Here is a 22,276-nt window from a genome sequence, read left to right on the forward strand (position 1 = left end):
AGCTACTACATAGTTCTAATGCTGCCTGCAGGTCTTATTTGACTGCCTTAACGCGTGTCAATGGGCCTCAAAAGGTTTGCCAGCTTAAGAATCAGGACAGAAGACTGCCCCTAACAGTTGATACCCTGAGACCTTGGTTATTTTTGGTTAAAGAGGTACCTCTTAAGAGATGCTGCATCCCTACCAATCCCTTATGGTGCACTCTAACCTAGTGTAGTGTTATCCTCATTTATATTGCATTTAGCGTTTACTAGTATTGTTTATTGTTGATTTACTAGCTTCACCATCTGATCCTAGTTAGAGATATGAAATCTATAATAATCCACAATAATTTGTACCGTTGTAGAACTCTACCTTTATTTATGGTAGTGTTTTTACTGTGACTAATATGATGTTCTTCAATTTCATAGCGATTTTGTATGTGGTACTCAACTGTCTCCTGAAGAAGCCAAAGGCTTGGCGAAACATGTTGAGCGGGAGTTACTGCATGCATACAGCAATCATATGACTATTGTGCTGTTTTTATTATATGCAAAATTGATTTTAATTCAATTGTTTAATAATAAATAAATAAATAATTTGGTATAACTTTTATACAACATTGTTTTTTCTTTGGCACAGATAAAATCACATTTTTCAAATATTTTTGATTATTAATGGATGTGGTTAGTTTAATTCTTTGGCACCTGACAACATATTCCTTGTATATTCTAAACAGAGTGGAATACACCTATTAACTTTCTGCTGCCGGTTGTCCAAGATTCTTTTTTTTTTCCTTTTCTTTTTTCTTTTTTTTGGTAATTTTTCTTTTTTTTGTATACTTTGGTTGATTTTCATAGTTTTTGGTAGATTATTGGTTTGAAAACCATATAGACTCATTTGGTTTGTTGGATATATATTATATTCTTTTTTTGAGCATCATGGCTAAGTACAGAGGAGCAGCATTTGATGGATCAGATTCATTAGTCCCAAGGTGCTTCTTTTGGAGGAATCACAATGGACAGATTCTTTTTGGGATTAAAAATATTATTAGAAAAGAAATCAGGATTATTTTGGAACAAAAAATATTTTCAAAAATATATTGAGGACAAAATTGTCCCTGGGGGTTTACGGACTCAGATTTTCTCTAATACTTAAAAGGTGGAGTCAGACTTTAGAGATCTGTGGGAATCTAATTTGCTCCTTCAAGATGATGGAGCTCTTGTGCCATCAATATCAAAACGATATTGAAACAGATGATAAAGAAAATGAAAAACTGTATAAAGATAATACTAATTTGACTACAGGTCCTGCCTTTTACCCCAGGGAGCTAGCTCTAAATAAACATCTGTAATCTTTTGCTGCAGATATTCTAAAAACTAAAGATAAAAAATATTATCATGATAAAATTGCTTTTGATTCAAATTCTTCTTACAAATGGCCATCTGAACCAAACAAAAGATGTAGGAATAGACCTTTTTCACAATATAATAATCTCAGTAATGATGTTAAGGATTCTGATGGGTCATCATTTTCTTATTTTTCCTCCTCACAGGCGGGTCACTCACAATGCCAATCAAATAAAATAGGGCTCCAAAAATGCAAGAATGAAAGGAAGGGCCTTCACTCATCGGCACCAAAGCACACATCACAAGACCACATACGGCACGCTTCTCAATAATCTAGCACCACAATCTCTTCTTTACTATCTAATCCCACTACTCTTGGGGATATGGCATCTTTACCCTCCATTCCTTCTCAGGCACAAAACTTACCTATATCTAATAAGGTTAGCAATCTAGTTCTAGTAATAATTCGGGGGACCCCCCCCCCCCCATTGTCCCCAGTTTTCCCCGATTTCCGTCACACAAACAATGTCAGATTCAAAAAAGATTTTCAACACGAATCCAAACAGTCACAAACAAATGAACAAAATAAATTCCAAGTAATTAATTTGTCCTCCTATTCTCTATCGGAAGAACAAATTCAAGTCCTTAATTTAGGTCTAACTTTTTGTCCTACTCAGCAGGTAGACCACTTTGAATTGATCAAGGATGTCCACCTGTTTTCTAGGAAATAACGCATGAAACCATTTTCGAAAAAAATGACCAATCCTCTAAATCCCTATCTCTGTCCAATGAGATTTGGAAAGATCTCACTATTAATTATATCAAATCCCTTAACGAACTTATGGAGCTATGGAAGGAAGGTAATCCATCTGAGGATTCGGCTGAACCTGGTTCAAGCAATGAGAGTACCCATTTTTCCTCCTCTGGCTCCACCACTGCAGAGCTGTGCTTTCCACACCCTCAATTATATAAGCCAAAATCTCGTTCATTTTATGTCACAGTACATGTGTAGCTCCCCAGTGCCGGTAGCAGTCATGCAGACCCAGACCATGACCACCACCATGCTTGACTGTAGGCAGGACACACTTGTCTTTGCACTCCTCACCTGATTGCCGCCACACATGCTTGACACCATCTCAACCAAATAGGTTTATCTTGGTCTCATCAGACCATAGGACATATTTCCAGTAATCCATATCCTTAGTCTGCTTGTCTTCAGCAAACTGTTTATGGGCTTTCTTGTGCATCATCTTTAGAAGAGGCTTCCTCCTGGGACAAGAGGCATGTAGACCAGTTTGATGCAGTGTGCAGCGTATGGTCTGAGCACTGACAGGCTGACCCCCCACCCCTTCAACCCAGCAATGCTGGCAGCACTCATACCTCTATTTTCCAAAGACAACCTTTGGATATGACGCTGAGCACGTGCACTCAACTTCTTTGGTCGACCATGGTGAGGCCTGTTCTGAGTGGGACCTGTCCTGTTAAACCGCTGTATAGACTTGGCCACCGTGCAGCAGCTCAGTTTCAGGGTCTTGGCAATCTTCTTATAGCCTAGGCCATCTTTATGTAGAGCAACAATTCTTTTTTTCAAATCCTCAGAGAGCTCTTTACCTTGAGGTGCCATGTTGAACTTCCAGTGACCAGTATGAGAGAGTGAGAGCGATAACACCAAATTTAACACACCTGCTCTCCATTCACACCTGAGACCTTGTAACACTAACAAGTCACATGACATAGAGAAAGGAAAATGGCTAATTTGTCCCAATTTGGACATTTTAATTTAGGGGTGTACTCACTTTTGTTGCCAGCGGTTTAGACATTAATTGCTGTGTAGATATTGGTGTGAAGGCGCCTGGTTCTTGGTAGATCTACACTGTAAAGTGACCTGCTGCCCCTTTAAGTGTGTAACAACACACTTGAACAGATATAAAGCAAAATAAAGGTAGACGCTGGTGCTAGTATATTTAGTAATAATAAAGAGATGTGTAAAGTGACAGTGTGCAAAAGGTGCTGGAATATCTAAAAAATGGAATTAAAGTGCACGTATCTGCAATTGTGCTTGTATACGGTTTAGCACTATATACTCCAAGCCAAAGAATAAGTGCACACAAATAATTAATACAACTGAATGAATAAATCTAAAATACAAATATAAGGTGCATCAAAGTGTTTCCAAATGTGAATAAGTCCGTGCAGAGTTGACAAAAAAAATGTGTCCACTATGAGATATCCACCTCGTGAGCGGTGATATATATATATATATATATATATATATATATATATGTGCTCACCAGATGAAAGCAGGTCACACAGACCTATATCACTTGATAATCAATCCCTAAAGCCTCGTACTCACGCAACGATTATCGGCCGATCGATCGTCCGACTTTTGTCCAGAGTGGTGTTGTGTTGGTTGGAATGTGCCTAGACTGCACACAAATTTTCTCGGCCAACAAAAATCTACTTCAGAAGTGATGTCATGTGCTGGTTTACTTTCTGTGTGTTTTTTCTTCTCTGAGCATGCCCAGTCTTGCTCATCAGATTTTTGTCTGCCGAAATCTGTACTGACTGATGGAAAATCGGCCGTTGTCTTGACGGCCAACAAAAATTTTATAGCCTGCACACCAGATTTTTTTCGGCCAAAAAGTCGGAGTCGGTTGTCGGAAGCATCATACTAACAAGCTGAAAATCGGCCGATCGGACGTTGGCCGAAAATTTCCGGCCAATAATCGATGCGTGTGTATGGGGCTTAAGGATGAACCGATCTCTCCACCTCTCTCCTCCTAAAAAAGTTCCTCAGGATCCCTCATATGGTAGGTACAAGTGGGAGACAAGAATCTATATATAGTGTAATATTGCTTTTATTAAAAGATTATGGAGTAAAAAATAATTGGGTGCTTACATATTACAGTGCATATTACAGTGCCCTCCTGGCACAGGAAGAATCGCCAAAAGTCCAGAAAAGCAGAGATGTCTCCCTGGTAATTTGGTAGCGTGGCAGCGGTCGGCGTGCGTTCCACTGTTAGAGGAAGTGATGTCACTGGTTACAGTATTTCCTGGCGATGCTCAGACCACAATGCATTTCACAATAGCGTCATCAGGAAGTCCCCATTTTTTAGATATTCTAGCACCTTTTGCACACTGTCACTTTACACATCTCTTTATTATTACTAAATACACTAGCACCAGCGCCTACCTTTATTTTGCTTTATATTAAAGAGGAAGTAAACCCTCCTCTGCAACTTTTACCTATAGGTAAGCCTATGATAAGGCTTACCTATAGGTACTGTAAATATCTCCTAAACATGTACCGTTTAGCAGATATTTACCTTACATGCAGCCAGTGACGTCACTGGCGCATGCGCTCTGAAGGAACGGCCGCTGGTGCCGTTCCTTCAGAGCCCCGTGCCGTGACCGTCGACGACGTGAGTGACGTAATCGCGGGTCCGGCCAATCATATGGCCTGATGCTGCGATCCCGGAAGACGGGCGACTGAACATGTCGTCCGTCATACAGGTAAGCGGGCGCCACGGCGGGGGCTCGTTCTAAGGTAAGTATTTCATAATGAGCTAGTATGCGATGCATACTAGCTCATTATGTGTTTCTCTTTCAGGTTGGAGAAAAAAAATAAAACATTTTTACTGAGTTTACAACCCCTTTAATTTCTGTGTGTTGAGTTATATTGAGGGGACAGCAAATTTACACTGTTATACAAGCTGTACACTCACTACTTTACATTGTAGCAAAGTGTCATTTCTTCAGTGTTGTCACATGAAAAGATATAATAAAATATTTACAAAAATGTGAGAGGTGTACTCACTTTTGTGAGATACTGTATCTTTTATACAACATTGGTTTTTCTTTGGCACCGATAAAATCCCATTTTTCTAATATTTTTGAGGTATAAAATCAAATTTTTGCCAATTTAACATAATTATTAATCTGTCTAGAAGACTGTGTTCTAATCAATCAGCTGTATGCTCATTTATGTTCAATTTGCCATTTAATTTAACCTGTATTTATAGATTAAGAGCATTTACCACTAAATGGGTGTGTCTATTTACTGGTAGTAACCCACAGCCAGGTTAAAGTTATTTTACACTTATGTATTTATCCATGCTTGCAGTGATTTTTAGTCAAGTTACTAAGTGGCTCCTTCTGGAGAGGCACTGTGGGGGCTTGTCTGGGATTCCTCTTTTCTACAGGCAATTCACCAGTGCAACACGCCAAAGACCATAGAGATGGATCCTGTTGCTGCAACCCAGTGGTGCGAAAAGGAAAATGGCCGCCAGGAGTCAAATGCTGTGTTTAAAATCCCTGGAGAAGCCTAGACTGAGAAGCAGACCTGCCAAACCTTGAAGGCACTAGCTCCTGATCAGAAGGTATGCATGGTAGACTTGAAACCAAGGGACCTCTCGCACTTACGTTTTACTAGAGTGGAGACTAGGAGTGAGTACACAATGAGAGAGCGCTGATCAGCCGTGTGGGGAGAAGGTAGGGGGAGGAATCCGTGTACCCATGCTGAATGTTCCTCTCAGACTGTGGCCAGGGCTGTGGCTGCTAGTAGCCTCATTAATCTGGCCCTGGTGTTAAGACAGCCCACATGGGGCAATGGCAGCAGCATGGCGTTTTTAAGGGGCAGCAGAGCGGCCTGGGGGGCAATTGTCACCCTACCTCCTGGCCCAGTCTGCCCCTAGCATTTCTAGCTATGGCCATCTTGAGTAAGAGCAGAATGTAGTATTTACTTCCTGAAATCCATCTGCCCTTAACTCAGGCACACAGAAAGGAAGGCATGCTTAGCCGAAAAAGCCCCTTCACCCCTCCTCCAGATGAAATAAAAAAAAAAAAACAATGAAAACTTCTGGGATGTATGACATCATTTTGGAATAGGCCAGAAACCAGGAAGCAACTGAAGAAATGTAAAAAAAAAAAAGAAAAAAAAGAAAAAAAAGGTTACAACAGGTAAATATAATATGCTTTCCTATTTATTAAGGCTAGCAGCTTAAGAAATAAAACTAATTAATGTTGATTGAGAAAGTATTTTTGCATGATCAAACATGAAATACCTGTAAATATATATTATTGTTTTCATATATATGGTTTGACTATAAGTAGCTTTGATAGCTATATTAGACCTGTCATTGTGTCATAGTCACATATGAATCAAGAAAACAAACAGTGATTCAAACCCTCCTAGTACCATCTGTTAACAACCACAATTAATTGAGGAATGGACAGCAAACTGCCAGAACTGACTGATAGGCCTTCTGGTCAGTGGTGACTCTAATACGTCCGAAAGGGTGAAAATGTTAAGTTAGTTGACATAAACTCTGTACTACAGTATTTCAACGGATACTACTTTAGACCAAGATCTGGTGACTGATCAAGTCGCTGCATTTAGGAGAATTTACTTTTGTGGTATTTAAATCATCCCAGAAACCTCAAGGCATATAAGGCATAAAGTACTTCAGTGTAAAAAAAAGTAGGCATCTTACTGGTGAGATTACGGAATATCACTTGAGGGATGGCAAACAGTTAAATGCCAAGAGAATTAAGGTTAATAACTTCCTACTGATCGCTTATTGTTCTGAAACCAAGTAAAAAAAAAAAAACGTATTGGAGCACAGGCTCGGTTTGGTGATGGCCTATATACAGAGATGGTTGCTAAGGGCCCAGAGTACATCAGTTTTTTGCAGGGTATGAAGAAGGGATATAGTTATTAAAACCATAGTTCATTTTATTATTTTTTTAATGTGCACAATATGACTTGTGGCTTTTTCGAAAAATGATTTATTTATGTTTGCATGATTAAATATGAAATGTCTGTATATGTATTTTTATTGTTTTAATAACTATGTTCCCCCTCCCGTACTTTTCCTCTACTCACAGTGCGACAAAGTATCATTCTCCTTTTATCAATCTCCTGCAACCCCCTGTACTGCATCTTTCATCCACCACCAAGGCATCCATTCTCTTTTCTGCTCCGGTTGTCTACCTCCAATACCCCCCCCCCCCCACATTCTCTCTCATCTGCAGCTTATTCCCCCTATACTTCTCTCATTAACCTTGGGGGCACCTCCTCAGCCATATTCCTTCTTTCTTCCTGTGCACCCCCTGTTATGCCAATATTCTTCTCCTCCAGAACCACCTCAATATCACCTCCTCTGTACTGTGCCTCTCTTTTGCCTGTCCATCACCTAAAATATCCCCCATATGACTATTTTCTTTCTTCTTTCCCCAGTACTATGTTCCTTCTTACCCTTCAGTACACCCTATCCCTATGTTCACAAGACAGTAAAACTGGGAGGTTTACTTGGCAGCAAGTAGAAGTATAACAGGAAACCTCTAAATTATGCATCAATATGAGGATTACTGGTGTTATTAACTATTTTTCAAAGGTCAGGATAGGTAATAACCTTGAAATATAGAGAAAGAGGAGGAGGGGGAAGGCATAAGGACTTTTTGGGTACAGTAAAGCTATACGTACATATTGTTAAAAAATCATATACATTTATTTGGTCACAACATATTAAAAAAGTTCATAAATGAAGACACAAACAAAGCGTCTAAAAACAGCACATATAAATGAAAGAATACTCTCATGATACCACAAAGGACACAATGCCTAGTGTGTAGATTTCTTGCCCAACATGTTTTGCGGTATCTTGTCCGCTTCTTCAGGGGTCTTATGTTAACAGAGAGTTCCTAAACATCTAAACAGAGAGCTTCTATTCAAATCTATCAAAGAAATAGATAAATTAGGAAAAAATACAAATAATGTCATAACATATATTAAAAAACCACCGACCAGGAGAGGCCGGAGGTATGGCATAGCATTGCATATCATCATTTATACATACATAGCTTGATGGTGACACTTAACCCCGCGAGAGATAATCCCTGATGGCCAGGATGGTCCCGGGGAGAGAGGGGAGGGCAACCACCAAAGGCTGGATGGATACCAAAAACGCCTCCCAGGCGGACATGGGAGTCCTATATTGAGGTAAAGGTTGATCAGTACTGACAGTGACTAAGGCATAACATTAGGAGAAATTATATATATATATATATATATATATATATATACATATATATATATATATATATATATATATATATATGTATACAAATTATTTGTACACATATTGCAATGTGCAAGCATGTGTCAAGCAATAATGAAATTAAAAGGGATATAGAGACCAGGAGAGAAATTCCTCCATAGTGTTAAAATGGATAAATGGGTATATTCATAATATTCATGTTATTGTTTGTTTCTCTTTGCATCCCTTGCAGGGCAAAAATAAGTGCACAAAAGTTGCAGGTGAAAAAATATATATAGAGGATATACATGTAAAATACTATTTATATTGTTATCAGCAAGCATCGTGAAAAACTCACCGAGAAGGAATGGTAAAAAGGTGCCCAAAGTTGGTTAGATATACATGAAAAATAAGTATAAAAGTAAAAGCCAGCAGCCGATCACAAAAATGGAAGCCACGGACCGATTAGGTGAGGTAGGTATTAAGTGGCTTTATGCTGCAAAGAAAAGAGAGTAATGACGTGTGATGCGGCCGGACACGGACCTATAGTGCGCATGTGCAGACGCTCATGCAGCTGACTGTATGGCGGCAAGCGGGGAGGCAGATGAAAGACATCTCCCCGCCTCGTCCGACCAATCAGCATCCGGAATAGGAAGCTAATCCGGGTTATGGGGCCGCATGTCCGCCCTGGAAAGGATCCGTCTGGCAAAGGAGTGGCCCGCCCATCTGATCAGCGTGACTAAAGCGGCTATGATGGAAAGGGGAAAGCTGACTGATGGAAGGGCTCATGATGAGACTGCAGCGATCAGCGGGGACAATAAATATCACCATCATAGCCATGCATAAAAAACAGAAACAATTAATAACAAAGATTATATATCAAGCACAAAGTAAGGTATTAAACATATATTGTCCAAAAAGGACAGGCATTAACAGATATATGTATATCACATAGAATGAATATATCATACTCAGGTAGGATTGGGAAAAGAAGGGAGGGGAGGAGGGGAACAAAGAACCAAAATAAAAAAAGGACAAAAAATATAAACAAAAACAAAACACAACCAATATATACAGATTATTTAAAGAAAATGCTTATATGAGTTAACCTCATTAAGTCCAGGGGTCATTAGGGCATTGAGACGTTCGATCCACGGCGTTTCGCGCAGTAGGATCCGCTTGTCCTAGTTGCCACCCCTTGGATCTCGGGGGATCACCTCCAGGACAAAGAAGGAAACCATTTCAACATGGTACTTATGGTAAAGATAGATATGTCTGGTAACAGGCGTCAGGACTTTCCCACTACCTGAACAGGAGGTGTGGTCCCCGATTCTCTGCCCAAACTGGCGTTTAGTTTAGCCGATGTAAAATGCTCCACATCGGCAAAACATGATATAGATAACACCCTCTGTCTTGCAGTCAGAGTAGGTCTTGGATTTGTGCCAGTCTCCATTGAGCAGTCTTATGTGGGATCCTTTCATAACCCACGGACAGCGTGAGCAATTCCAAAACGGAAAAGTTCAGTGGAGCTGGGAGGGGGATTTGCCTACACAGGGTGGTGTGTAGTGACTAGCTGTTAGTCTTTGTCCCAGTGTATGGGCTCGCCTGAAAATTACTTCTGGGTAAGGTCTGACATATTTAGATATAACTGGATCATCTGTCAACAGATGCCAGTTTTTACTAGACCTGAGTTGGGACTCATTAGAGGAGTATCTGGTAACTAATCCAACCGTATTTCTAGCTGGTTTAGTTGTGGTTTTGTACAGAAGGGAGCTTCTGGATTTGGCTTTGGCCTTGTTAAAGGCACGTCTGAGAAGGGTTCTAGAGTATCCCCGGGCTAGTAATCTATCTTGTATTAGATCTGACTGATGTTGGAAATCAAAATCTGAGGTATAATTTTGTCGCAGACAAATATATTGTGCATAGGGTATACTTTTGGTAAGGGAACTTGGATGTTGGCTACTGGCATGTAACAAAGTATTGCCAGCGCTGGGTTTGCGATATAAATCTGTGCACATATACCCATCTTGCCCAATAATGATATTGAGGTCAAGAAAAGACATCTGGTGTTTATCAATAGTATGTGTGAATTTAAGATTGTATCTGTTGATGTTAAGTTTAGTTAGGAAATCAGCCAACCCAGACTCTGTGCCAGTCCAGACAACCAACAAATCGTCGATATATCTGAACCAGCACAGAATGTGGGTTAGAGAATCCCCGAAGCCATCATCCGAGAAGATTTCCCGCTCCCATCCACCAAGATAAAGGTTGGCGTAGGAGGGCGCACAACAATATTACCACTTGAGGCCAATCTATGGCATTTTGTCAGAATCAGCTGAGTACAATTTTTTAAATCTCACAGATTATTCAACTTGTTTTTGGTGCAATATACTGTAATAATTTATGTTTTGTTAGTAGAATGATTTCCAGTGTTTTAACATGGGTACCATGTGTAAAAACAATATTTCAATTTTTTTCAAGGCTCTGTGGAGGAAGTTGATGGCCTTGTTGAGTGGACACTATCACAGGTACTCATGGGTGATGTGATTCTGAAATAATTGTCAAAGCAAAAAAATTCACCAGCACACCGAGGATCTCCAGAGCGGGTCCAAAGCTTTAATCAGGGATCGCATAGTTACAGCAGATAACAACATTTCAGATCCATGCAGGACCTCTTCATCAGGCACGTGACCTGATGAAGGGGTCCTGCATGGCTCTGAAACTTTGCTATCTGATTTAACTTTGTGACTGCTGATTAAAGCTTTGGACCAACTCTAGAGATTCTACATCCAGCTCATGCACTGCCATTTCTACAGGAACGTGTGCTTTGGGATTAGTGTGTTGGAAGGTACCTGAAATGATTGTGGCTCCTGCAGTGATGTAAAAATTATGTACAGTTTTGATTAAAAAAAATTTTTGTATGTAGACCGTGAAAAAACATTATTCCATCAAGTGTTAAAAGTATAAATTTGAATGGAATCCAATGTTCTCTGTTTGCTGGAGGACCACACGTAAGCCTTTTATTGTTTCATTATGCTTCAAGCTGAATAGGAACAATGGCCTTCCACTGACTTTTCAAGCCACTAAACAGAGTAATCCTTGGTGTCAAGGATGAATATTGAGTGTTCTTTCAGAAGTAATTGTAATATAAAAAGAATTATTACTTCTAGCTTGTCTGAGCTGTCTGAAGTTACACTCTGCAGAGCTCAGTGAGGAGAGTTCTGAAAGCTGATTTGAGAGAAGGGACACACACCCCTTTAAACAGTACACAGGAACAGTGCTTGGGCTGTTACTCTGCTGGAGCTCCCTCCCCTGTCATCTTTTTTTACTTAGTGTCAGGAAAACTGGTCAGAAGTGATTCATGCTGATAGCAGGTGCACAAAGCAGCAGATAGAAATGACACTTAGTGCTCTTAATTGTAGACACTATGGAAGGATATGCTTTGTTCATATTTCATGGCTGAGGTTTACAACCACTTTAAGTTATAGATAAAATTAGTTTTTAAAGCCCATCTTTTACTTTGTAGGGTAAAGCATTACATCTGTAAACAGGTTTCCATCTTGATCATTTATGTATACTTGAAGTATGTATTGTACCTGACTGGAAAAGTCCATATTCAACTATTGCCTTATAGGAACTGTAATCATCTTAAATGTTTTCATGTGAGTATTTTATAGACAATATAAACAATATACTGTAAGCTCACTGTGTATACCAGTGGAAGGCAACCTAAAAACTATAGAGGGCCCAAGTGCAGCCTCCAACACTTCTAGAAGGCCTCACAATAGCAGCACAATTTCGCACCTCAAGACCCAAAAATGTCAGTTCTGCAATATACACTGAAGAAGTTGGAGTACAATGACCCCAGTGTTGGCGTCAGTGAGTACAATAATAACCCCCAAAATTGGTGTCTGTGAGTGCAATAATAACCAGCAGCAGTGGTGTCAGTGAATGCAATAATAACCCCCCCCCCTCAATAATAACCAAGATAAACTTATTTGGTTCAGATGGTGTCAAGCATGTGTGGTAGCAACCAGGTGAGGCATACAAGGACAAGTGTGTCTTGCCTACAGTCAAACATGGTGGTGGGAGTGTCATGGTCTGGGGCTGCATGAGTGCTGTCGGCACTGGGGAGATACAATTCATTGAAGGAACCATGAATGCCAACATGTACTCTGACATACTGAAGCAGTACATGATGCCCTCTGGCCCGCAGGGCAGTATTCCAACATGATAGCGACCCCAAACACACCTCCAAGACGACCACTGCCTTGCTAAAGAAGCTGAGGGTAAAGGGGATGGACTGGCCAAGCATGTCTCCAGACCTAAACCCGAATGAGCATCTGTGGGGCATCCTCAAACAGTAGGTGGAGGTGCGCAAGGTTTCTAACATCCACCAGCTCTGTGATGTCGCCATGGAGGAATGGAAGAGGACTCCAGTGGCAACCTGTGAAGCTCTGGTGAACTCCATGCCCAAGAGGGTTAAGGCAGTGCTGGAAAATGATGGTGGCCACACAAAATATTGACACTTTGGGCCCAATTTGGACATTGTCACTTAGGGCTGTACTCACTTTTTCTGCCAGCGGTTTAGACAATAATGACTGTGTGTTGAGTTTTTATGAGGGTGTATGGAGATAAGAGTAAGAGAAGGAGGATTCTAAACTCAAGATTACTACCAAAGGAGTAAAACAGCAAAAAATAGATGCCCAGAGAAGGACAAAAGTGCATATAGACCATTGGTTGGTCTTATCCCAGAGGTCAGGGTACATCAAATGAGGGGTTTATCACTAATGTATGGGAATGATTGGAGCACATTGTGGTGAACACTAATTAAGGATGCAGTCGTTTGGATATGTGAACACAAGACTGTTTTTTTGTGAAAGAATGAGCATATGCAAGCAAATTCATACCAAAGGACACTATATAGACTGATGCATTGTTTGTTTTGTTTTTTTAATGTTATATATGGTTTGATATGATATGCTGATTCTGAGAATTGCTCTGCAAACCAATTTAAAGAGATACTACCACATTAGCATTTGGGAGCGTGGCACCACTGTTGAATATAATTTTACTAATACCCACCAACATTGGTGCCAGTCGACAAAATAATAACATCCAGAAATGGTGTAAGTGAATATAATAATTTTAACCCACCCCACATTGGTGGTCACTGGCACTGAATGTTAACCCTCCACCCCCCCCCCCGCATTGGTGGACATGGCAATGAAAGTAAATTTCCTTCCACCCCCATTGGTGATTATGTCAGTTAAAGTTAACCCCCCACAATGATGGTCATGGCATTGGCAGTAAAAGTTAACCCCCTCCCTTGCATTGGGGATTATGCCAGTTAAAGTTAACCCCTCTATTGTCCTTCCTGCATTGGTGGGTCATGTCAGATAAAGTTAAGCCCCTCCCATTGGTGGCCAAGGCAGTGAAAGTTAGCCCCCCATTTCCCCTCATTGGTGATCACTCACCTTTTACAGGCACTTGTCCCGTTTTCTTTCTCTCCCCAGGCAGGGACTTTACTTGCACTGTGGGTGTAGCTCCACTCACAGTAAAGTCTATCTTTCTGTGTTGGGTACTGGAACACCTTGCTACTACTCTGCTATGGATATGGTGCCCAATAGGTCACACACAGAAGGCCGGTGGGCCACAAACGGCCTGTGGGTTTCCAACATTAATTGTCTTGTGATACTAAACTAGACTAATTAAATATTTAACTGTTTTAAGGACCATTTATATAAAGAAATCCGTACTGGAAATTTTAGGGCAGGATTAAACCACTGCAAGTTACCATGCATTATTTTTTTATTTGTGGTCCTTCACTCTATAAATCAAGGAGGTACACAATTCTTTAAATTGTAGATGCAGAAACATTTTTCAATTAAACAATCACACAGCGGTAATAAAAGGATATGGTTTATGGTAAGTGCAAATTTGTTATCTAAAGATGATACATAAAGCTTCAGTTTTGAAAAAACTCAGCTAGCTACTAGTGTAGGGTGGGGTAGTTAAATTCAAGAGGTTTTTTAGGAAGGAGCAACCGAGGTGGCTATATAGAGAAAAATTGTATTTTATTATTCTTTGGTGATTGTTTTGTTGGAGATACGTCTGTGAAAACGCCCGGAAGAGGAGGGCGAAACGCGTCGACGCACTTCCGGTCTACGTCCTAGCGATACGTCACTTCCGGTGCGGTGGAACGCACGCCGAAACCACGGGGCGTTCTAGCGGCACCTGCTACCAGGAAGGACGAGATTTTTAACCTATATGCCTTTTACTAAGCAACAAAATGTGAGTGTATTTTCATTATTTTGCACAATAAAAAATCTTTTATCGGATTTACACTATATGAGCATCCTTTTCTCCAATACATGTATCGGGGCATTTACATCTGTGGAGATACTTTCGCCTTGGAGGAGTTATAATAGCCGGTTCCTTACTAGGACATAAGCCTTGTCGATCTCTATTGCTATACAGCATAGGGGTCACCATGGTCCGGTAAGTGAACACCCAAAGGGGGAGGTCCGGCACTGGCTCACTGCACCACAAAAGATTGCATGTTTTGTGCACTTTCTTCCTGGCACTCCAGCACCTTTGTGAGACATCTTTTGGGACTGTGTACATCTTATCATCTACTGAGATCTTAAACAACTATTACATCTGGACTGGCACTTTATATTTATATATTTTAACTATATTTATATAGTATATGTCTATATGGTTTCTACACCCCAATTTTTGCACACAATTGCACGGTGCACTTTATGAGTCTTTTAAGTAGAACGTAATCACTTTACTATCATACATTATTGTTTGCGCTGTGATATATTTTTCTCATATTTATGAATTTTGGGTACCACTATTTATGAACAGCTGCATTCTAGAAAATTTAAAATATTGTTATTAGTTATTTCACTTATTTTTGCGCTGTATTTGCACTGCACTTTGTTGGAGATACTGCCATATAATGCATTCATTTTTTTTTATTTTTTGTTTCTCCTTTTCTTCCAGTTCAATGTTCCCTGAAGCCCTACAAGTTATAATGGGTTTATAAAACACAATAGCAATAGCCCAAATCAAGAGTCTCTTATCTTGAGCTTGAACCTTGAAGCTGTGAGCTGTTTATCAACAAGATGCACACCAAAGCCATGAGTATAAAAATAGCTCTGCTTTGAAGCATTTCAGAGCTGAGGCAGTATATAGTTAATTCTGCTGTATACTAAGCTCTTACCAAATATGGATAAAACGCAGAGAGTATGCAAAGAAGCAGCCGTCATTCACAAAACACAGTGTCGTCACTCCAACCTACATCTAATTATCCTTTCAACAATAAAAGGGAGAGAGGGAGATGGAGGCATAAATATATAGATAGACAGGAAAATCAGGATCAGATACCTATTTACAGCTGGTGGAGAAAAGCAGGGGGTGAAACACTGCTAAATTAATCATATCCTATGAAAATATGCTTCTTATAACCAAATCTGGAAAGCGTGGGCTGCAAGATAAGGCAGAACTCAAAGGCACTGTTATTCAAATGAGGAATAATCATTCTTTTAAAAAAAAAAAGGAAAAAAACAGAATCTTCTGCAGATCTATCAATAGGCATTTCAGCTCACCATCCTGTCTGATTCTATTCAGTTTTCTGGCACATTATTCACGTTAAGACAGCCTACTGAAATCCCCAGACTCATCCAAAATCTGCAAGGTTTATTAAATGATTCTTATATAGAGCTTTTTTTTAAATTCATAGCCACAGTAATGATAAATTACTAGTGTTGATGTTTTACTATGCCCTGTGATGGCATCTTTATGGGAATATAAGGTGCTCTCCATTCTTATAATGAATAGTTCATATAGAAAAACATATACAACATGAATTCTGTGTAATATAAATCTAAATTGTCTACAGTCTTTGAGCAAAATGTAGTATTTTCAGGTTCGTCTCTGCAGCTCCCTGCAAATTGGGTACAGAATGTGATATTTGGCACTTTGCAGAAATCACTCTCTCCAGCTCCCCCTCCCTATACTCTACCCCTCCTTCCTTTTCTCTCCCGTGGCTCAGCGTCATCAGTAAGAGTTGATGACGCTTGCCTGTAACAGCAGAGAAAGGCAGTTCCCTAACCATGCAACCCATTGATGATAAACTCCACTCTCGCCTCACCCCCCCCCGCATCTCACCTGCCCACACACTCTTCAGTTACTATATAAAGAGAGCCATGAGCTACAGTTCTTTAAACCAGAACTCAGAGACAGTCATCAGGAGAGCAGAACAGGAATACCACATTATTTGGGAAAAGAAGACCTCCAGCAGATTGGAAGACGAAGACAAGAAGAGGAAAGAAGAACGGGGCTCGCTGGACTGACTCTTATTCAGCACCCCAGGGACCCCAATCAAAATGTATCGGTCTACGAAAGGTGCTTCAAAAGCCAGAAGGGACCAGATTAATGCCGAGATTCGAAACTTGAAAGATCTTCTTCCTATCTCTGAAGGGGACAAAGTGCGACTATCTTATCTCCACATTATGTCACTTGCCTGCATTTACACCAGAAAGTCTGTTTTCTTCTCAAGAGGTAAGATCAGAAAGAAGTTGGATTCCTGATTTAGTAGGTTCCGGTGTCATGGTCTTGATGTTGCCATAATGTCATAATTAAATGAGCTTCCTTTGTTTAGATACATCCTATCTTTTTAGTTATATCTTTGCATTTAAGAACTGTTTTTACATGAACCTTGTGTTTCACTACAATAGTGTTCATTTGTATTTGTTGCTAAGACATACTAATTTAGTCAAGCAGTATTTGAGCCATCTAGTTGCTTTCCATGGTGCTGAATCAAAGCATAGTTTGTACAGTCATTCTCCAAGGTGCTGAACATCAATTCTCGATGATTCTTAGTTCTGCGTATAAACCTTTAGCCCTTTGTAATGTTTCAGTGCAACTAAGGCTCAAAAAATTAAAATTTACCATTATACTATTTATTTTACAACAGGTCAACAGATGCATGAGTTAGAAGGTCTTCTGTCCAACCAAGACCTACAAGATTTTGTCCACAACCTTCCTGGATTTCTACTAACCTTTACAAGTGAAGGAAAGCTGATATACGTGTCAGAAAATGTGACTGATCATCTAGGACATTCAATGGTGAGTCAATACTGTCTATCAATGCACACTTCTTACCGGTACATCTTGTGCTCTTTAATACATTACACACTAAAGAAACAAAATACAGAAAACAATATTTAAGGTTAATATATAGTATAGCCTTTATTTTATTAACTTAGGAGCTCCTTCGTGTGAAATGTAATAGACTACATATATGTTACATTCCAATGTTTTTATACTTATACAGCAAGCAGTAACTACACTTTGGAACTGACTAGTGTCTACACATTTCATACATACAGTACATATACTGTATACCTTAATGAAGCCTCAGAATGTACTAGGGCTCATGATGTAACTAATACATCCTTGTTTGTTTTCAAACAGGTTGATCTGGTTGCTCAAGGAGACAGCATATATGACATAATTGACCCCTCAGATCATTTTGTTATAAGGAATCAGCTGGCTCTCCCATCATCTCTTGATAGTGGTAAGTTTTTAAATTGGCAAAATAACAGACCTTATCGTTCTCTGATTTTACCAGTTTATTAGCTTAGTTTCCAAGACCTAAACATTAGCAATGGATTGTATGCATTTCCTTTGAGCATGATGGTTATATAGATTTACTTTTGATAGTTGGAGTGCCTCTAAACCAAAAAACAAAATTGTAATACATTGCAGCTCACCAGTCCCTAGATGTGGTGACTGCTCTAGTTTGCGTTTTGATTTTTTTCAGACCTTTTTTCCTTTTTTAGCCAGTGATCCTGCCAATAACACTTCCTGTCCTAGGGTGACAACACTTACTGTGCTGTATCAGTGGAGGAGCAGTGTTGTCATCCTAGGACACAACTACAGAACACCTCCCCCCTACTCATCTCCATAACACAGAGACAGGTGTTCTGCAGTATAAAGAATGAACTGGGCAGGGTTAACAGCACTTCTAACTGATAACACTGCTTTTATTTTATTTTTTTTGCATTTATCAAGCAAATATAACTAAATGCTTTTGATTGAATGCCTATCAGACCAAAAGGCATCACATAAGAGAAGTTAATTGTTAGGGTTTACACTTTAGGTGAAGCTAAGTCTTTATCTTTAAGCTATGTCTTTATGCAGGTACAAATAATTTTATGATTTCAGAGTGGATACTTTTTATATGCAAATTCAAAATATGAATGTGAAATGCTATATTTACTCATTTTTTAAATGACCTTAAATAGTACAATACAGTAAGGTTTATATGGTGTACCATTTGTTTTTTCAGAGAGAATGTTCAGGTGTAGATTTAATACCTCAAAGACAGCCAGAAGGCAGAGTGCAAGTAACAAGCTCGTCTTGATACGAGGAAGATTTCAGCCATCCCCACCTGGCACCTACTGGTCTTCAAATCCTGTCTTTACAGCCTTCTGCATTCCTCTTGACCCAAAGCCCAGAGTAACAAATAACTATTTCTTAATGGACTTCTTTGAGAGCCGCCATGCTAAGAATCTTTCCCTGCTGGATGTTTCAGAGAGGTAAATATTGTATATGCTCTCAGTTCTATACCATCCTTAAGTGTAACCCGTTGAATTATTTTTTATCAGAACTATGGGAAGAAGACTGTGATAACTAAAATGTTATTGTTTTTTCCTCCTAGTTCAGAGCTGCACTTAGGCTATGAAAAGAATGATATGATCTGCAAGTCGTGGTACAACATAATTCACCCTGAAGACCTCACCCAGCTGTCTACACAACATTACAAGCTATGTAAGTTGGCATAATTGAATGAACAAGCACAAAAGCGAATTGTGTTATATTTATAAACACTTTAGTAATAAAGTAAGCTATCAGGTAGAGATACAGTAAATAATTTTTGAAAAAAATTAAGTGACAATAGCATTATTATTAATTGCATTAATAAAGCAAAAATCACTGAAAAGGCCAAAAAGAGAAAAAAGGACATTATAAAATGGGGAATATATATATAAAACAAATAAAAAGGGATGTATACAGAACAGGTAGAGTAGAAGATACTTGAAACCATAGCTGAAGAAGTAAAGAAAGATATATTCCTGCCTTTTCCTAATTTCTGTAATTTAACTCCCTTCCTCTTCTTTCTCTTTATAGTAAATGACACAAGTGAATGCAGAGCAGAAGTGGTGTTACGTCTGCAGAGAAAAGATCTTCAGTGGATATGGGTGTATTCTCTTATGCTTTTTGAAAACACAGAGGCTCCAATCACATCCTATAATTATATTATAAGGTAAGGTTTTATAGATAAACATACTATGTAATGTAGTAATTAATCACACACGTCCCATAAGAGGATTCTAAAGCAAAGTTTGTATTCTTTCCCCAGTGAGGCAGAAGCCTGGTGCCTGAAACAACAGCTAACTACAGAGGAGTCTCCACTTTCCTTCTCATTGAGTGGCCCTCCATCATATCAAGAGACTCTCCTCTCCCCAGGAGACCTTTCCAGCCCTGATCAAGTGTTCACTCCCCTTGCGAACACACCCACAAGTATAAGTCAATCCTTTGAGTTTTCAGAGCCTGTTCCAGTCAGTCCTGAAGACCCTGTTTTGTGCCAGAATACTGCACCAATTATGGAAGACTCTGTTGTGACTGAGAGCCAAGTAGAAAATCAAACTCTCTTTAGCCTTTATCAGTCAACACCATATGATCAAAGCTTTAGAAGTGAACAAGTTGGAACAGCACCTCCCAAAGATTTCACTTGTACTCCTCCATATACCCCACACCAGAACTGTAGTTTCCTATTTGGGGTTCCAGAAAGTGCTCCACAAACATCTTCTGAACAGGACTCAACTACCTTAACTCCAGAAGTGTACTACTCCTACTGCAGCTCCCTCTATGAGAAGCTGCCTCCAACTCCAGATAGTCCTGGGGAAGGCGGAGACTGCACAGTAATGACAGTACCAGAAATCCCTGGCCCTCTTTTTGTGGATCTGCCAATGCTTCCTGAGGGGTTAGTGACTCCTGAAACTTCACCAATTAATCAAGTCATCTTCAGGTATTCAGAGCAAGAGAAGAATGAGATAGACCTGTTGGTCAAGCAGATTGGCTCCTTAGCCAATGTATTCAGTAATGTGGCTAATAAAGAACTCCCGTGCTCTGAGAGCATGATTTTGAGTGGCCATGGACTGGCATGCCGAAGTATTTCTCTCCCTGCCAGTCTTCCAGAAGCTGATTCTGCTCCTAACTTTTCTCGATCCTGGAAAAGCATAGACCTCTCTCTTTTCTTGACATGTCAAGAGCAAGCTCTCTCTACTGCTAATCATCCAGTTTGCAGCCTTTTCAAAGACTTTCCTGACTCTCCACCCTTTGCACCCATGGGGTCTCCTTGCAGCCCCCTGGAGGATGATGAAATACGAGGGGACCTCTCCGTATCTCCATCCATGATTTCAAACGCGACAACTGATCTGTCGCCAGAAGAATGTAACTTCTTAGAGGAACTGATGTCCTACAAAACAGACCTTGAGGCAGGTGCCTCAGAGATTCAATGTGACCGGTATAATGATGAGTTGTATCAACTCCAGATTCAGCTACAAGACGGCTTCCAGCAAGGTATGTTATTCATGATAGTGCTAAAAGAAATAGATGTAAAATGAATGCATGCAAACCAAACACAGTTAAAAGCCTAAACAATTAGATAAAATACAAATCTCACACCCTCATCTGCATAATTGATTGAACAACCTACCGATTGAATGACACTATAGTGGGTAAACATAAATAATAAGCTAAGAAAACATCAAATCTGCTGTTGTTGTCTGAAATGGTTGGAAGAGTGTACTAATTATTGCTTTTTATTTTTTCCCCTACAGATGGAAGTGGAAAACCTTCGTTTTGAAATAAGTCTGTGACTTGCTTCGATATGTATGGCATATTGTCATATCCTGAGCAGAATTTTTCTGCCTTATTATGAACAAAAGAAGACGCACAAAATGGGGGAGAAAACGACTTTCTGCGTCGTCAATCTCTCCTGTTCATCGCAAAACTGTTTTGTTCCCTTTTTCTCTTTCATTCCGCTACTCTCTTTTTTATGGAATTTGTGCACGTTTACATAATGCAAGAGACCTCTTTTGTTCTCATTTAAAAATAACAGTGAAAATAATGGCCCATCCTTTGAAGTAACCATTGTGTATTAAGACTGGACACAGAACACATATACAGATAAAAACAATCCTGATACTTTTCTTCAGTATTTAAACACATGTAAAGAAAATATTTTCTTGTTAAAAGCATTTGTTTAAACTTAGAAATGGGATGGGCCATTGTTACAAAAACTTTGTACAACCTGTCAATTTATACAAAAAAAGGGTTTGCAGAACTGAATAGAAAGAGAAAACAGGAGGGTATTGTGTAAGGAAGTTGTAAGTAGTCTTACATAAAACAAAAATGTATTCACTCGTAGTGAAACTAAAAAACAATATATGGTATTTATTTTTGCCTAAATTTGCAACCAGTTTAAAGGTTTGTTTCCCATCTAGCATTCGAAATTCCCTTTAACCATGAATGTGGCACTATGCCCTAAAGATTCTATATAACAAGCATCTGTAAAAAAATATTTAAGATATTTATTATGACAAAACCCTAAACATGTCCATTTTTAACATGATTGTGCTGTAATCCAAAGCAACTAAATCAGTTTTCGGCTTTCATTGGTCTCATCATAATAGACTCTAAAAAGCTGATTAGTGCTGTGAATTATAGACCTTGTTGCATTACCACGTAGGAGCTTTACATTTTTTTTCTTAAATTAAAAGAGAATTAAATATGTCAAAGTTATCTCAAATCTCATCTGATAAC

At 39.4% G+C, this 22,276-nt stretch overlaps 1 protein-coding gene across 2 annotated transcripts; it reads left to right on the forward strand.

Moving 5' to 3' along the window:
• Positions 1–16,569: 16,569 nt before the first annotated feature.
• On the forward strand, positions 16,570–22,025 carry NPAS4 (neuronal PAS domain protein 4). 2 transcript variants are annotated; one of them, XM_082270735.1, is made up of 8 exons: positions 16,574–16,942; positions 17,358–17,509; positions 17,858–17,960; positions 18,735–18,984; positions 19,107–19,216; positions 19,577–19,712; positions 19,809–21,031; positions 21,292–22,025. In XM_082270735.1, the coding sequence occupies exons 1-8, from the start codon at positions 16,768–16,770 to the stop codon at positions 21,315–21,317; spliced, it is 2,175 nt and encodes a 724-aa protein (XP_082126861.1). In that variant the 5' UTR covers positions 16,574–16,767; the 3' UTR covers positions 21,318–22,025. The 2 variants fall into 2 exon arrangements, with proteins under 2 accessions (XP_082126860.1, XP_082126861.1); XM_082270734.1 differs by lacking the exon at positions 21,292–22,025 and having other exon boundaries at positions 16,570–16,942; positions 19,809–21,198.
• The last annotated feature ends 251 nt before the right edge of the window (positions 22,026–22,276 follow it).

Source organism: Pelophylax lessonae, assembly GCF_965119305.1.
Source record: "Pelophylax lessonae genome assembly, chromosome: 10".
Taxonomy (NCBI): Eukaryota; Metazoa; Chordata; class Amphibia; order Anura; family Ranidae; genus Pelophylax; species Pelophylax lessonae.

Bases quoted from the DNA above. Each gene is read 5' to 3' on its own strand.
- NPAS4 (XM_082270734.1), top strand. From the start codon at position 16,768: ATGTATCGGTCTACGAAAGGTGCTTCAAAAGCCAGAAGGGACCAGATT. The intron at 16,943-17,357 runs GTAAGATCAGAA...ATTTTACAACAG, and splicing joins GTCTGTTTTCTTCTCAAGAG to GTCAACAGATGCATGAGTTA. The intron at 19,217-19,576 runs GTAAGTTGGCAT...TTCTCTTTATAG, and splicing joins TACACAACATTACAAGCTAT to TAAATGACACAAGTGAATGC.